This window comes from Rhamphochromis sp. 'chilingali' (assembly GCF_963969265.1).
Source record: "Rhamphochromis sp. 'chilingali' genome assembly, chromosome: 1".
Classification (NCBI taxonomy): domain Eukaryota; kingdom Metazoa; phylum Chordata; class Actinopteri; order Cichliformes; family Cichlidae; genus Rhamphochromis; species Rhamphochromis sp. 'chilingali'.
In genome coordinates, this window is record NC_137929.1 from 69457515 (window position 1) to 69471811 (window position 14297).

The window sequence follows — 14297 nt, forward strand, 5'->3', positions numbered from 1 at the left end:
TTAATCCAAATTGTCACTAGGTGTGAATGTGCGAGTGAATGTGAGTGTGAATGGTTGTCTGTCCCTGTGTGTTGGCCCTGTGACAGACTGGCGACCTGTCCAGGGTGTACCCCGCCTTTCGCCCTATGACAGCTGGGATAAGCTCCAGCGCCCCCCGCGACCCTGGAAAGGATAAGCGGAAGCGAATGGATGGACGGATGGATATTTTTATTTTGTTCTAATGTTGAATTAACTGTGGGGATTTTTTTTAAGTGGGCACTCGGGATGTCATATGACCAGAAATGTGGTAACTGGAATTCAACAGTATGGAAGAAAAAATCTGCTAAGAACAAAACACACACAAAACCCCCCAAGAAAATTCAAATTCATTCCATGTAATCCAATCTAAAACATTTTAAACTGCTGAACAGCAACACAAACAGCGTTAAAAAACAGTGTTAACAGAATGATTATGATGATTTTGTACCAAAGTTTCAGGTCACATGGCACACCTAGTGTGTAGTGTGGGGTATCAGCTGGTAAGTATAGGTTTTTTTTTTTTCATATTTGTGTCCTTAGAGTTCAGATAGATAAAGCCTTGTGTATAATAATTAGTCATAACCACAACTCAAAGTCAGGGACTAACTAATTTTGGGACTTTGTGTCTGAGCCCAGGTTAAAACAATGTGTAAAAAAGCATTTAGTGGCATGGCTGAACAATGCTGTATTGATACTTATTTATCCATGTTCACAAAAAGGACTAATGTGTTTATTTGATTATTTGCATGTGTTAAACTGTGTCACCACCTTACGCTTTCATTTGACTTTACTCAAAAATCTCTATACAGTTCTCTTTTACCACTGTGTGGACTCTGTTTACATTAAAACATAAAGAAGAATGAGTAATAAAAAGATGTGTAGACAGATTAAGTAGACCGATAGAAACAGCTGTTCAGCCATGTTCTAAGAAACCAACACAATTTAAAGGTTCAGGATTGTGGTTTTAAAAGTTGAATTTTCATGTATTTCATATCTTGCTTATTATTTTTTATTTAGTTATTTAATTTAGTTATTTTTATTTATTCTACTAGTCCTTTTCAGAAAGAAGCTGTAAAATATGACTTAAGATTTTTATGTTATTTTCTATGACATACAAAACAAATTGATGTATGTAATACTATTAAACATGATATACACATGTGTATATGTCTGAAAAACATTATGCTGTATATTAAAGTTTGTATTTTCTCCAGAATTTTTGTTCATCTTTTAAGTTCATTTCAATTAGAAGAATTTGAACTTTTAATATTCATTCAGAGGTTTTCTGACTCTAAATTTTCTTTTGTCATTACTCATCTTTTTATTATTTACATTTTAAATATGTTTAGCTTTTTTCCAACTTCTTCTGTGTGAACATCAGCTTTCAAAAGTTCTGCACTTTTGTTTTCAGGTGAAAATTTCTGTATTTTCCAGCTCATTCAGAATTTTTAACTTAACATTCAGCAATTAATTCATTTCAGTGCATACATTCAGATTCAAGCATTCACACTGCAGTTTCTTCAGAAAATGCACTTTCTAGTTGTTCTGTAGTGATTCTATGATATTTCAAAATCATATTCAGTAAGTATCCCATGAGTCCATCTTCAGTCTGATTTACCCAGGCTGGCACTTGGAGTACACTGGCATGTGGCCCCTTGTGCCAGCATTAGTGCTTTCCTCCTTTCTGCTGTTCACAAATCACCAATCACACTTTGACTATTACCATTAAAACAACAGTAAGTAAATGTAGCAACAGAGCTACGATACTTTAAATGTTGTCCAAGTTTCATGATTCATGTGAGGATGTTGCATAAGAAAAGCATGATGTATAAAGCATAAGTGTTTCTGACCAGTTGCTGATGTTCCTTCATTTTTCCCTGATGAAATCTATCAAATACTGTCCAACAGACTGATGGCACAGCAGTGCAGAGGCTGCTGAACCTGCCTCTGAAGCCTCTGGTTTAAAATAGTTAAAAGAAATAATCCAGCTATACTTGTCAGTATTTCAACTGCTGCACAGCAAATAACTTTATTATAAAATAAAGCAATTCTGTCTGATATTGGGCCGCCGTTGTGTTGCTTTGAACGTGTATTTTTTTGGGGTGACAAAAATGTTGTTTATTTGTTTAATAAATAATTTTGACCAGTAAACTCTCCTTAAATATGCACCATGGTGTGGTCTTTCTTTGCTTGTGACTTCTTGATGTTGGTAAATACAATAATTGAAAAATACCACGTTACATATAACATACATATAATAATGTACAACACATTATGGAGTATGCTTCTGCTGTGAGGTCCCGCCTCCATGTACTCATGCAGTTAATCGCTAGACGGGTATTTTTATAAATAATATTACATTAGGGTAATTTTCCTATACATATTTTTGACCTGGGGGTAGAATTGATTGTGAAATGGAAACGGAAAATGCTTATGAACTTGCAAATTAAAAACATGATGCATTTAAGGTAACCCTTTTTCATTTTTATTTAAGAAGAGAATTTGTTCCACTGTGCGATGGCCGAACCTGTTCCTTTACGTGGAGATAATTTCTCCTACCTTAAGGAACATCCCTCACATGGCCCAGAAGAGGCTGGAGTGCAGAGAAACTGGTAGAGATGCAGTTATACAGTCTACCTGGGCCCCACCAACTATCAGCTAAAGAGAATAAAGAAATTCAATTGCTGCACATTTGGCAGACTAACATTTTAAGATGATTTAAAACATAAAATATATCTTTTTATAACATTAAATGTAAAGAGTCAAATAGAAGTCTTTCTAAAGTTATTTAATGATATTTATATTATGAAAAGCAGATTTTTGACATTTTAAGTTTTTCCGGTTTTCAGATATAATAAACACGCACAAAACAAAAGGGGTGTCCTGTGGGAGGTGTTGCGGGAGTATGGGGTGTCTGGCCCATTGCTACGGGCCATTCGATCCCTATACAACCGTTGCAAGAGCTTGGTTCGCATTGCCGGCAATAAGTCGGACTCGTTCCCGGTGGGTGATGGGCCCTGCAAGGGCTGCCCTTTGTCTCCGGTTCTGTTCATAATTTTTATGGACAGGATTTCTAGGTGCAGCCAAGTGGCGGAGGGCTTTCGCTTTGGTGGCCTCAGAATCTCATCTCTGATTTTTGCAGATGATGTGGTTCTGTTGGCTTCATCGGGTGAGAGCCTCCAGCTCGCACTGGAACGGTTCGCAGCCGAGTGTGAAGCAGCGGGAATGAGGATCAGCACCTCCAAATCTGAGGCCGTGGTTCTCAGCCGGAAAAGGGTGGAGTGCCCACTCCGGGTCGGGGATGAGTTCCTGCCCCAAGTGGAGGAATTCAAGTATCTCGGGGTCTTGTTCGCGAGTGATGGGAGAAGGGAGCCGGAGATCGACAGACGGATTGGGGCTGTGGCTGCAGTAATGCGGACGCTGCACCGGTCCGTCGTGGTGAAGAGGGAGCTGAGTGTAAAAGCGAAGCTCTCAATTTACCGGTCGATCTACGTCCCTACCCTCACCTATGGCCACGAGCTGTGGGTAGTGACCGAAAGAACGAGATCGCGGATACAAGCGGCAGAAATGAGCTTCCTCCGAAGGGTGGCTGGCCTCTCCCTTAGAGATAGGGTGAGAAGTTCGGCCATCCGGGAGGGGCTCAGAGTAGAGCAGCTGCTGCTCCACATCGAAAGGAGCCAGCTGAGGTGGTTCGGGCATCTGACAAGGATGCCCCCTGGGCGCCTCCTGGGTGAGGTGTTCCAGGCATGTCCCACCGGGAGGAGGCCCCGGGGCAGACCCAGGACATGCTGGAGAGATTATATCTCTCGGCTGGCCTGGGAACGCCTTGGTGTTCCCCCGGATAAGCTGGAGGAGGTGGCTGGGGAGAGGGAGGTCTGGGCCTCTTTGCTTAGGCTGCTGCCCCCGCGACCTGGCTCCGGATAAAGCGGATGAAGATGGATGGATGGATGGACAAAACAAAAGCAAACAACAAGAACACAAAGCTGGAAAACCCACCCGATTGACCAAAATCAACTCAGAATACTCCCACACAACAGAAACTCCTCTATTCTTCGCTGGCTCCAAATCTCTCAGTAGAAACATCAGTGGTTCACTATCTGTCACCATCAAAACACTCCACAAATCCCGCGAATGATTCGCTTCCTTTTAAACCATGGAATCAGATACCGAAGCAGTTAGGTTCTAAACGAAGTGTCAAACCTGCTCCTGTCACCTCTGTTTACCTCTGACAACAAGAACATTTAGCCAACAGTTTATTAACTTTGGTAAATTATGAACAGGCATCAGCGCGGTCACCTATACTGTCCTTTAGTGCTGCAGCAGGAGGAATCTGTTCAGTTAATCTGAAATCTCTTTCTCTCTCTAAAACAAACGTCAGCAGACTGAGTCAAAGACAGAAACCTTATTTAAACACCAAATATTCACCGGCGTCACTTCTTGATCCAGGAATAAAAGAGGACGTTGCACTTACTCAGCTTCTTCCCATGAACGTCTTCACTCTGCAGCTCTCTGCTGTCTGGACCAGGTCTGTGTAGAAACAGAGAAAATCCTCTGCTTCTCCTCCGTCATCAGTCCTCTGTGTCTGCAGGCTGTGTCACATTAAACACTTCACACCAGCAAAGAGTCTGAAGCTCACAGGTCAAAGGTCAGCTGCTGCACCTTCTGTGATATTAATTTGATCAATAATTAACCTGCAGCAGGTTTCTGCTCCAACACTCTGAACAACCCTGAGAACAAATCAGATGATGTGGGTGTGTCTGCAAGCTTCAATAGTATTAAACACCTCACACCAGCAATGAGTCTGAAGCTCGCAGGTTAAAGGTCAAAGGTCAGCTGCCACACTGTATATAACATTTCAACAGTATACAGCCTGACTGTGGGCATCTCTGCAGCCATAAACAGTTTAAACATTAAACACGGAACTATAAAAGAGTCTTAAGCTGCAGCTCACAGGTTAAAGCTCAGCCGCTGCACCCAGTTATGAGTTTAAATAAATCATTAATCATGATCTTTTCCCTCTCGGCACATTCACTTGGCCTTGGGGTGTTTTGACTGAGCTACACTGTATGTTTCAAATGTTGTAAATAAACTGGGAGTGATTTGGTTGTATTATTTGTTTGGTTTTTGGTTCTATATTTCCACGTAGATGAATCAAAAGACATTATTCTTACCTTTTCAAACTGTGACACCACGCCTATGCTTTTCTGCCTCTTCACAGATTAACAACATGCGCAGTTCATCTTTAATAGATACTGGATCTAATCAGTGAGCAGATATTTTATCACCTTATTTATAACTATACTAGAAAAAAATACAACTGTGTTGGTGATTCATGCAAACTTGCATATCAGCCTTTTAAGGTTTTGTTGTATTGAGAACAAAGAGGTTGTGTCAGGGCTGAAAACCCCGACTTGTTCTCCTTTGCAGGTCATCAAATGCACCACAGAAGTTTGTATTTGCACAAGTCTGTATGTTTGATGGCTTTATTATTCTCTGTTCAAAGACAATAAATGTGGAAAATGTCTCATGTAGTATCAGCTTCATTTAAAATGACTGCAAACATTTAGCGAACATGTGCTGCTGTTTGTCCTACATTTACAACACTGAATGAACCCTGAAAACGTGATGGCAGCTGGCAGATTGGAGTTCATATGAAATATAGGCTGTATGAAGACTGGAAAATATAGATGATAAAAATATGCAGCCAAACATTTGTGGACATGAGCCATGAGAAATGTCTGTCAGTCAGCTTGATAACTCCATCTACTGTGGGCTACATATACTGGGCTGGTAGCTCCATAGTGTTGGAAAGAAACTATTCAATGTGCAAATTTAAAATCATCGTCTCTTCTAACACAGGAGCCATGTTGAGTTTAGATCACAGCCGACCACCAGCAGTCTGAAATGGAATGAAGCCCACTGACAGCCAGCAGGTCTAAACAGGAACGCACCCATTTGTATGCGTTTGCAATGATGTGGCTGGTTCAAACTAATACAATATAATTGTACAATATAATTATCATGTTCGTACAATATAATATTTATATTGTATGAACGTGATCCTATATTGTACGAACGTGATGATTATGTATATTGTAATAACGTGATATTATGTTGTTCAAACGTGAAAAGTATATTGTACAAACAGGAAAAGTATCTTGTTAGAACAATAAACCTTTCACGTTATAACGTGATACACTTGTATTTTTCTTTTGCCTGAGTGGCAGCTCTATGCTTCCGTAGTTCAACACGACAACAATTTGACTTCAATGTGAACATTTGCCATTAAATAACCTTCTTCATCCAGCTGACAGCATCCTTCATCCTATGATATTAACAGCTCCTCCTGTTGATGACAAACCTCTGACAGGATCTGCTTGAGGAGCTTTTTCATGTGCAGCTCTCTGAGCTCGTGGCTAAGTTGCTGTGTTTCATCTTTAAGAGCTGCTGCCTCCTCGCCGGACTTGTTCTCCTCTTCTTCTCCTAATGACACCATTTCTGCTTCATATCTTTCACTGGGCCTAAAACAGATGAAGAGTAGATCTGCTGCTGTTCACTGTTTGTGTCAATATGGAGAAACATGAAAGACAAACACAGCACATACAGAGAAATGTAGACAGGATGTGCAGCCAGTGCAGTAAATGGTCTCAATATCAGCTCTTTAGAAAATGATCCTGATGAACATGAAACTAACATCCAATGAGAAACAGCTTCCTTGTTTCATGTCCAATAACAATAAATGAAGAGCTAATAAAGAGCTGTTCTATTGTAAAATGCTGAGATGATTATTAGACAGAACCCAGCGGCTCACCAAAAGCCTGCATTGAAAATCTATATGAAAGTAATCTATGCTCATATATGGCAAAATCCTTTAAGTGTCACTGTGTTTCTCATCTGTGCTCTTGTTGGTTGGACAAGTTTGTAAATGACAAAGAGCTCAGTGGACTTTGCATCCATCAAATCCTGTTAGATGTTTGTTTTTCCTTCACAGCTTTGTGATGAAGGCTGAAGAACAGAGATATGAACTATTGCCAACATGAATCCTGATGCATGACGTGGGCACAGACCCACCACAGCAACACTCAGCTCACCTCATTCCAGGCGCTTGTCTGCTGGAGACCATGAGCCTTGTTAGTCACCGTGGTAGGAAACAGCCTCCATCATTTCATTAGATCTGAATTTGGACTGTTTCCCTCTGGATGAACCAAGTCTGTCAAATCTATTGATCCAACACAAACAAACACATTGGCTCACAGTCAGATTGGCTTTGTATGGATGGTGTAACAGGGGGCTGGGAAAGGATGCTGAAAGCTGAATATAACACAGAACAATAACAGGACATATAATAATGTAGAAACATGATCTTCAACAGGCACACTTCTGTTATTCATGATCACAAACACAAAGAACTTGTGCAGCCCCGATATCAGCCCTAATATATGAGTGTGTTTGCCCAAAGACTGAAACAGCATCAACATGACAGCTGTAAGAAATCTTCTCTCAGCCTTGTTTGGCAGAAGATCCCTGCAACAAAGATTGTAGCTGAAAGATGACGTGTGTAAAGTTTGCTCTGTGGGAGGGTCGAGGCTGTTTTTAGACCTTTGATAGTTTCCAATCCAGTTCTGACAGACAGGAATAAAAACAACATCATTAAGATCAGATCATGGAGCTGTTTGCTGCCTTGTTTCTATCTTCACATTACAAGACTTTAATACAATAAAGATGCTGACATGTGTCTGTAGCAACAACATCATTGAATCTGTAACAACTGGAGCCAAACCAGTGGCTCTGCTGGGATCACTGGTGAGCCAACACTTCCTTGTTGATGCAGATTTCAGGGCTTCCTTTTGCTCCTCCGTTATAACTGTTCTCTCTTCTCAACACATGATGACACAAAGGAATCAGCAGTGACAAAGATGATGCTGAAGAGAAGCACACACTTCACACATATAACAGAGCAGTGCAGTTACACACACCTCTGCTCGACATCAGGCCTCAAACAAAGACACAAAACACTAACTTGACTCTAAACAGAAGAAACGAGCAGCTGTTTCTGTTCTGTGCTTATTTATATTTGACACACATGCTTCTCTTTGTGCAAACACACATCGCACTATAAGGGTAACCTCGCACACAATGATTGGACAGCACAGTGATGATGCTGGGAGATCCTATACGCAGCAACACAGGAACACTGAGAACTTTAAACATTGATTATATTGAGATCAGCAGCCGACCCAGTCTAGATAAAGGCCAGCAGCTGGGACCGCTGCTGCACCACAAACAGGTTTCAGTGTTTCCGTGTGTGTGTGTGATGTCTTTACTTATACTGGTCAATAGACTTTAGTCAACACATCATTGAAAGGTGTTACACATGAAATAAAAACAGTTTTTCAAGTATCTTTATTCCTCTGAAGCAGCTGCATTATAACCAATCTGCTCCTTTGTGGCCGTTTAAAACAGCCTTAAATAACTGTTGTTATATTTGTTGCAGCTTCTGCTCCTCTTGAAAAGACGACTCTTGAAAAATCATTTTTGAATTTCAATGTGACTTTAACTGGATAAATATCGGATATATAAACGCCTGCAACAAACTGATTCCAGCTTCTACCTCATGATAGGAATGTTTTTGTGGCTCAAGATGACCTGATATCTTTCATGATGGAGACATTTGACACGTTTCACATATTATAGACCAACAAGTTATTCATAGCAGTTTAAATACAGGGAGTCACTTTTGGGCCCAGCAGATGAAACAGAGCCAATATTTCCTTCTTTATTTAAGTGACATGTGTCACAGATGTGACCTAGTAAAGTGTAACTGAACATTAGTAACGTTATTAACACTCTCATGGTGTGCTTTGAAGATATTTCCAGGCTTCCATCATACAGATGATGCTCGTGGCAAAAGAATAACTTTCAGAAGCTGGTGATAGGTTTGTAGCTTGAACCTATTCGCTGGAACGTTGAAGACAATATAATTGGACAGCAAAGCAAGACATGAAGTAGGCAAAGTTCTTTATGTTTCTCGTGCACGGGAGAGGAGAGAACCAGACAAACGCCGTTCCTTCGCTTGACCCCACTTGCTCTCGCAACTGCCATGCGCCCATCTCATTGTGAAGTGAACTGGAGTCTGTCTGTACTGGATCTGGATTCATAGTCGTCCTTCCAACAGAGACGCAGCGATCCGGCTCACCGATTGGAGAAAACGACGTACTAAGCCTGCTAGCAGGTGCAGGAGGGCCAATCTCAGCCACAGCTATGAAGCTGATAACTGCTAATAACACCCATTGATGGACTGATAACTGCTAATAAAGCCCATTGATGGACTGATAACTGCTAATAAAGCCCATTGATGGACTGATAACTGCTAATAAAGCCCATTGATGGACTGATAACTGCTAATAAAGCCCATTGATGGACTGATAACATGAATATTAAATGTCAGCTCCCTCCAAATTAAGAGCTTTTTTAAAAACTCAGACTGAGGTCTTATTTTGAAAGCCAGAGTTTGTTGAAGCTGTTTCCTGGAGCAGGACCCTGAACAATTGGAAAAAGCAGATTTAAAAACACTTCACCTGTGCTCATTAAACCGACATCATGCAGTTCATCTTCTCACCAGCAGAGGACCACAAATCACCATCAATGAAGAGTTCAAGGAGATTTTAGTGACATCAGAGCTGTACGTATTGATCTAATCAATATGGAAGTTCATGTTTCTTTAATTGGATCAGCTTTTAACAGCAGCTGTTTTTATAGAATAACAGAAACATGAGAGATGCTGAATGTCTTTTTTTATAAGATTTATTTTCTTTTCATTTCATTTTCATTTAAATTGGGAAACAGACAAAACAAACAAAAAACTTACATCCATGGCACAGAGCAAACATCTACAACTAACCACGACATGGCAGGGCATTGTGACCACAGAAGCACTCCCAGGTGCACACTCTTGTATCCATGCCTTTCAAGGATAACCTCAGACATCCGAAAACCAAACACACAAAGTAATAATAATAATAATAATAATAATAATAATAATAATAATAATAATAATAATAATAACAACAACAACAACAACAACAACAACAACAACAACATAATGACATTGGTAATTACAGAAAGAATTATGACAAGGAACCCCCCCCCAAAAAAAAACACCAACAAACAAACCAAGAGCTCAAAAAAGTGAGCAAAACAAAAAACAGAACACGTCATGAATCATGACATGAATCCTTCCCACCTTCCCCCCCCCCCATTCCTTTACCTCTGTATGGCTCTGAATATCTTTAATATTTGATATACTGAGTACTATTGGATGTCCACTTATTCAGCCATGATGGAAACATCCCATTAAGAAAGAGAAATGAAACATTTGGATTCATTTTAATGAGCTCAGACTTGTTGAAAATGCAGAGGAGCTGGTTGTGAACTGAGCTTCAGAGAAACATACTGATATTCACTATGAAGCTTTGAGTAGAAAAAGACAAAAAACAAACAAACATGTGGATTCTGGAATAATGGGAGCTTCCATCTTTAAGGACTGAAGAGGAAGAAGTTTACAAGGAATCATTTAGAACAGTTTCAAACATAAACTGATTGAATCCATGAATCTGAAAACATGTTTCTGAGTGAAAGAGACAGACATGTAGAGACTGAACTATCTGTTCAACAGTCAGAGTGTTTCTCTAACAGGAGACACTCTTTACACTCCACTCAGCACAGAGTCACTGAGGAATCAGGAGGATCAGACCATATTGAAAACCCAGGATAAAGAGTTTGAGTGAATGTGGTGTTGAAGGTGTGGAGGTGGATCAGAGTGTCAGAGGAGACTCTGTAGAAGGACAGAGTGCCAGCAGGACAGTCCACATACACTGCTACTCTGTTAGAGACAGAGGAGGGGATGGATTGTTTTTTACTATTGTGCCAGACAGAATGAGCACCACCATTGCAGCACCTCACACTCCAGGACTGATCATTCCATCCAAACATACAGTCATCACTGTCTCCTTTCCTTCTGATGCTTCTGTAACTCACTCTGTAACTCACTGATATATAAACCTTTCCTCTCCACTCGACCTCCCAGTAACAGCGACCAGTCAGACCATTTCTACACAGCAGCTGAGGATGAGCATCAAATCTATCTGGATGATCAGGATATGACTGAACCTCCGCACGGGTCACCTTCCTGTTGTTGTCAGACAGTTGGAGGTTTGTGTGAACTGTGTTTGTGTCGATTGTGAGTTGACAGGAATCTGATGAGAGAACAAACACAATCCAGCTGCAGTTATTGATCCATCATCTGTTCATTGATTGACACTTTGATGATGACTCCTGACATCAGAGATGTGAATGAGTGATGTGACAGTTTGAAGATGGTTGAATGTGTGCTGCTTTGTTTTCATGAATCACATTAAAAACACACTTACACTTCCTCAGACCTGGTGTCAGCCATCGTTCTCCAGCAGGCTCCACCCTGAAAGGAGGAGGGGGGTCAGAGCAGCACAGTCTCTTTCAGCATGCACACATGGACATTACATGGCTCTCATACACACACTGTTAGACACTGATAAAGGAACAGTCCAACATTTTCACAAATACACTTCAATCCATATGTGGATCAAACTGCTGATGATTTGCACTGATCCTGGATCTGTTGGTGCACCAGTGTGATGAATGAAATGTGACTGATTCAAACTGTCACATTCATTATCTATACATTCCTCTTCTGTTTAGCTGGAATTGACACCTCCCTGCCAGCTTTTTTTCTCCTATTGGTGTCAGTGTGGTTACTGTACATGATCTCTGACCTCTGAATGAGTGGAGCATTGTTTTCATGTGCGTTAATGCCACCTGAAACCTGTTTATGTTCTGATTTAACAGCAGATTTCTCCACATGCACACAGAGAAATTTCTGCCTCTGTCACATAAACAGTGGACCATATATTTGTTTTTGAATATTTCATGTTGAAACTATTAAGGGACCAGTGTATTTCCTCAGCAAAGACTCTGTATACTTTATATATTTTATTATTATTTTTTTACTATTTAATTTGTAAAAATGTGTATACACACACACACACACACACACACACACACACACACACACACACACACACACACACGCAGGAAAATATTTAGTATACACATCCAGAAATGCATACACTATTATATATTGTACATATATTTATTAGTTTCAGATTAGCCATTCTTGTATTTTGCTCGTTTGTGTTGTTGTGTTCGCACATCTCTGTTGCTTGTGGGGCTCGCACACAAGAATTTCACTCGCATGTGCTGTGCCAGTGTGCCTGCACATGTGATGTGACAATAAAAGTGATTTGATTTGATCCTCATGTTAGTGCACTGAATCGTTCTGCTGTAAGCTGACATCACTGAGTCACCTGTCAGTCTCCTTCTGTCCTCTGATAATCTGAAAGTTCATTTGTCAGAATCAGAAGATTACTTCCAGTCTGAGTTATTGTCACATCACTGACAACTCAGTGAAGAGAAACTGGGAAATAGAAAATCATTCACGTTACAATATTTAATCTATTCCATCAAAATAAAACAAATATTAAGCGGTGACTGCTGTTTGCTAGCATACAATGTTGCATATAATCAAATGAACAACAGCAGCATCTCTGATTTTGGTAATACAAACTTAATTAAAGCTGCAAGCAGCGTTATGAGGGCCCTCGCACCCCCGGCATGTCGAGGCACGCTCAACACCTAAAACCAGCACGTCCGATCTGATGTCACATTGATGGAATTCATGCATTTAACCACCAGCTAACATTTCATCTCATTCAATCATGATTATAGTTGTCCCACTAGGTGGCGCTCTGACCATTACTGACAAATGGCATAACAAACATTTCCGAGCTCGAGTCTCATCACGCCTGCGACCTTTGGGAGAGATTGGACATTGTGTTTTTGAGTGACAGCAGATTACTGCTTTTTGGCGAGTGATTGAAACTCCACGTGGCGCCATGACCACCCCGTTTCCCTGAACGTAAAAAGCTCCGCAATTTAATATCACAAAGGTCTTTAGATTCCACACACTGGAGATCGCGTCAATCTGATGAAATCCCTTGGAGGAGTTCGTCAAAGTACGGTGCCTGAAAAGAGGGGAAAATGTCGCCATAATTACACATTAATTTTAAAATGGCTGACTTCCTGTTGGATTTGGGATATTGCTCCAAGAGACTTTTTTCTACATCTTAATATCTTCCATAAGCTTACCAGGTTTCAGACTCATAGATAAAACACAGAGCAAGGGCTGATGTTTTGAAATTTTGTAGGGAGCGCTGTGGAGCCATTTCACGCTATTCAATGAAAATGATCAAATAACAAGAAAGCTTTCATCGCATTGGAGGTGTGGGCCAAATTTCAAGACTTTTTAAACTTTCCAAGCCCCTTAAAAGCGACTTCATCTTTCATGGTGAACCGTGTTGTCACTAGGTTGCGCCGTTCAGTTTAAAGTCACAATTTTTGCACTGAAGCATCACGAGGGACTCATGTTCACCCACTTTTGTGGTGTCCACGATGAACCTGTGAAAATCAGTACAACAAAGTGAAAGACATGACATTTCCTGTTGCCACTAGGTGGCGATCTGCGTATTCCTGACAATGGGCACATCAATCTGTTCAGGGCAGGTCTGACATCATGCCTGTAAAGTCTGGTACTGATCAGACTGGATTTCATTGAGTTATACTAATTTGTTTCTTCATGGCGAGACATGAAAGTTCGCCATGCTTCTGGGGTCACACCCTTACGCGAAAATTCACAGTTTTCACTGTAACCCAAGACCAACTCCTTAAGGCTTTCCTGGAGAAATTTGAGGCTGCAGATGTCACCCATCACAATACTGTACCCCAAAGTGTAAAACATGACATTTCCTGTTCCCACTAGGTGGCACTCTCCCTGATGTCAAATATGGTAGTTGAAATATGTTCAGGGGTGGAGCCTTATCATATGTGTGCTCTTTGGACCAGATCAGACAATGTATGACAGAATGAGAAGCAATAAGATTTTCATGGCGAGTCATCAAAATTCGCCGTGGCGCCACGGCCTCACCGTATCACGAAAACTCAAAAGCTCCGCAGTTTAACATGGCCCGGGTGTTTAGTTTACACTGACCAAAGATGAAGCTTATACAACCAAATCCCAAGGAGGAGTTTGAAAAAGTTCGAGGCATGGAAATGGCAAAATTAGAGCCAAAATGTCACATTCACTTCTAAATTGGGGACTTCCTGTTGGGTTTGCATCAATGGGCCCA

At 40.8% G+C, this 14297-nt stretch overlaps 1 protein-coding gene across 1 annotated transcript in view; it reads right to left on the minus strand.

Moving 5' to 3' along the window:
• Positions 1–9510: 9510 nt before the first annotated feature.
• Positions 9511–14297, minus strand: part of LOC308410019 (protein NLRC3-like) — a gene marked incomplete at its 3' end in the record, with an annotated part of 43539 nt that continues 38752 nt past the window's right edge. Inside the window, exons 9-11 of the mRNA XM_080903076.1 lie at positions 11448–11494; positions 11056–11273; positions 9511–9558 (exon numbers count right to left, since the gene is read on the minus strand). Of these exons, the coding sequence (XP_080759202.1) occupies positions 9511–9558; positions 11056–11273; positions 11448–11494 (313 nt within the window). The remainder of the gene's footprint in view (positions 9559–11055; positions 11274–11447; positions 11495–14297) is intronic.